The sequence below is a fragment of the Manacus vitellinus genome, unplaced genomic scaffold (assembly GCF_001715985.3).
Source record: "Manacus vitellinus isolate BGI_N305 unplaced genomic scaffold, ASM171598v3 scaffold_14_pilon, whole genome shotgun sequence".
In the NCBI taxonomy this organism is placed as follows: Eukaryota; Metazoa; Chordata; class Aves; order Passeriformes; family Pipridae; genus Manacus; species Manacus vitellinus.
This window is the reverse complement of record NW_021939063.1, coordinates 9393404-9396430: the sequence shown is the minus strand read 5'-3', so window position 1 is coordinate 9396430 and position 3027 is coordinate 9393404. Positions and strand designations below refer to the sequence as shown.

Here is a 3027-nt window from a genome sequence, read left to right as displayed (position 1 = left end):
CGTCTGGCACATCCCTGGGGACCATGTGCACCCATGGCTGCCCTTGCTTGTGCACAGTGCTGTGGGGTCCCTGCAGCTCTCAGCTGTCTCCTCTGCCCAGGCCCAGCATTGTGGCCCTATCCCTGTCCCTATGCCAAACTTGTCCCATCCCATCTATATCCTCATTCCATGCCCATTCTTGTCCCTACTGCCATCTCATTCCCACTGTCATCCATCTGTCCTCATACCATCCTTATTCCATCTCTATCCCAACCCTGTCACATCTCTATTCCATCCCTATCAGTGGTCCTCATGCTGCTCTCATTCCTCCCAGCTCCATCCAGTCCCCACTCCATCTCTGCCCATTCTCTTTCTCCAACCTGCCTTCACCCTTATCCATCGCCATCCCATCCCTGCCTGTTTCCCCAATTCAATCCTCAGTTTCATCCCCATCTCTGTCCTCATCCTGTCCTCATCCCCTCTCAATCCTCCTCCCATCCCTGTCCCCACTTAGTGCTTGTTGGTTCCAGGTTGCTCCTGCAACCCCCTGGGCACCGACGCCAGCACCTGTGGGCCCCAGCAGTGCCACTGCGACAGGCACAGTGGGCAGTGCCACTGCTTGCCCAACGTGGAGGGTCAGAGCTGCGACCGCTGCAGTCCCAACTTCTGGAACCTGGCCAGCAGGCAGGGCTGTCAGCCCTGTGCCTGCCACCCCCAGCACGCACTGTCACCTGCCTGCAACCAGGTGAGACACAACGGGGGATAAAGGATGGGGGGATGGGATGAGGCTGGGGGTGCCCTGCAGCAGTGCCAGCCCCAGCCACGCTGTCTGTCAGTTCACAGGGCAGTGCTCCTGCCGGCCAGGCTTTGGGGGCCGGACTTGCACCGACTGCCAGGAGAACCACTGGGGTGACCCGCGGCAGCAGTGCCGAGGTGAGAGCTGGTGCCAGCAGGGGGACCAGAGCGGGCCCCGTGGCACACTGACACCACTCTCCCTGCAGCTTGTGACTGCGACCCCCATGGTGTAGCCAGTGCCCAGTGCCATCGCAGCAGCGGCCACTGTGACTGCCGGCCTGGCATCTCTGGAGTCCGCTGTGACCAGTGTGCCCGAGGGTTTTCTGGTACCTTCCCTGCCTGTCAGCCCTGCCACCCCTGCTTCGGGGACTGGGACCGTGTGGTGCAGGACCTGGCTGCCCGTGCCCGGGCGCTGGCAGAGCGGGCCAGCCTCCTGCAGCACACCGGGGCTGCCGGCGCCTTCGAGGGCACCTTCCGACGGCTGGAGGAGAACCTGGCCACCGTGCGTGACGTGGTGGCCACCCGCAATGCCACTGCCGCTACCGCCGCCCACTTGACACATGCCACAGAGGGGCTGCGGTGAGCACCTGGCACTGGGCATGGCTCCCAAGGTGGCCCCAGGGGCGGGTGGTCACCCCTTTCCCTTGCAGGCGGCAGATCGAGGAGGCAACGGAGAGGCTGACGCGGTTGGAGGGGGAGCTGACGGCTGCTCAGGACGCCAACTTCAATGCCAGCCACGTGCTGAACGCCGTGGACCGAGGTGCCCGCTCCCTCAACCACAGCCTGCAGGACCTGGAGCAGCGGCTACATGCCCTCAAGACCTCCAATTTCCTCGGTGAGCCACACCACAGAGCCAGGCTGGGGGGGTGGGGCTGTGGCCGGCGGTCTGACAGTGCCCCTGCTGCCCTCAGGTGCCTATGACAGCATCCACCAGTTCTTTGGGGAGTCTCGGGACGCCGAGCGCCGGGCAGATGCCTCCACCCGCGCCGTGCCCAGCCCCATCAGCACCTCGGCAGCCACCCGTCACCGCACGGAGCAGCTCCTGGCCAGCCACCGGGATGACTTTAATCGCTACAACGCAGCCAGTCGGCGGGCACTGATGGACCTGGCAGAGCGGGCACAGGCGCTGAGCCTGCAGACGCTCAACGAGAAGGTGGGATGCAGGGATGGGACTGGGGGGATGGCTCCCAGAGCTGCCCTGATCCCGCACTGCCTTGCAGGTCTGTGGTGTGGTGGGCAATGTGCCCTGCGCTGAGAGCCCTTGCGGGGGTGCTGGGTGCCAGGATGAGGATGGAGGACGACGCTGTGGGGGTCTGAGCTGTGGTGGAGCCGTGTCCAAGGCTGACAGCGCGCTGGACCGGGCACACCATGCCCAGGAGGAGCTGCGGCAGGCTGGCAGTGACATGGCCCAGCTCTCCCACAAGGTGTGTGGCACACAGGCGGTGGTGGGAGCAGGCGGCACAGCCATGCGCCCCAGCTCTTGGGGCTGGCACCGAGGGTCTCTGCCCATGCTCAGGTGGCTGAGGCCAAGGGGAAGGCGGATGAGGCTCGGATGAGAGCACAGGCAGCCCTGGACAAGGCGAACCAGACCAGGGCCCGAGTGGAGAGCTCCAACAAGGAGCTGCGGGAGCTAATCAGCCATGTCAAGGCCTTCCTGAGCCGTGAGTGCCAGCATGCCGGGAGGGTTGGGCCCCCTGCCCTGTGCTACGGGGCTCTGCACCTGCACCACACTGCGCTGATCCTGCACCGCACCACACTGTATGGTCCCCACGCTGTGGCTGTGCCACCCCTGCCCCACACTGCATTGCATGGTCTCTGCCCTGCCCCAACCATCCTGTGCCCTCCAACCATCTCCTGTCCCCTGCCCTCTGCTCCCTCTGCTGCTCAGTCTGCCTGTCCCTTCAATCCTGGGGTGCTGCGGGGGACACACTGACTGCTCCCACCCACAGAGGAGGGGGCTGACCCTGAGAGCATTGAGGTGGTGGCCAGCCGGGTGCTGGAGCTGTCGCTCCCGGCCGCCCCGGCCCAGATCCACCGCCTGGCCGAGGAGATCAAGACACGAGTGCGCAGCCTGGCCAGCGTGGATGCCATCCTGGAGCAGACAGCCGGTGATGTGCGTCGGGCTGGGCAGCTGCTGCAGGATGCCCAGCGGGCCAGGTGAGCCCAGGGATGTGGGGGTGCAGTCCCTCCAGAGCCCCCCAGCGCAGGCTGGTGCTGAGGCCTTGCCATCCGGCTGTAGGTCGCGGGCAGAGG

General features: G+C 65.4%; 1 protein-coding gene across 1 annotated transcript in view; it reads left to right on the top strand.

Moving 5' to 3' along the window:
* Positions 1-3026, top strand: part of LOC103764476 (laminin subunit beta-2-like) — a gene marked incomplete at both ends in the record, with an annotated part of 8976 nt that extends 5950 nt beyond the window's left edge. Inside the window, 9 exons of the mRNA XM_029958327.1 lie at positions 510-724; positions 816-912; positions 981-1353; positions 1425-1609; positions 1686-1927; positions 1995-2198; positions 2291-2435; positions 2724-2931; positions 3014-3026. Coding sequence (XP_029814187.1) covers positions 510-724; positions 816-912; positions 981-1353; positions 1425-1609; positions 1686-1927; positions 1995-2198; positions 2291-2435; positions 2724-2931; positions 3014-3026 — 1682 coding nt within the window. The remainder of the gene's footprint in view (positions 1-509; positions 725-815; positions 913-980; positions 1354-1424; positions 1610-1685; positions 1928-1994; positions 2199-2290; positions 2436-2723; positions 2932-3013) is intronic.
* Between the last annotated feature and the right edge of the window lies 1 nt (position 3027).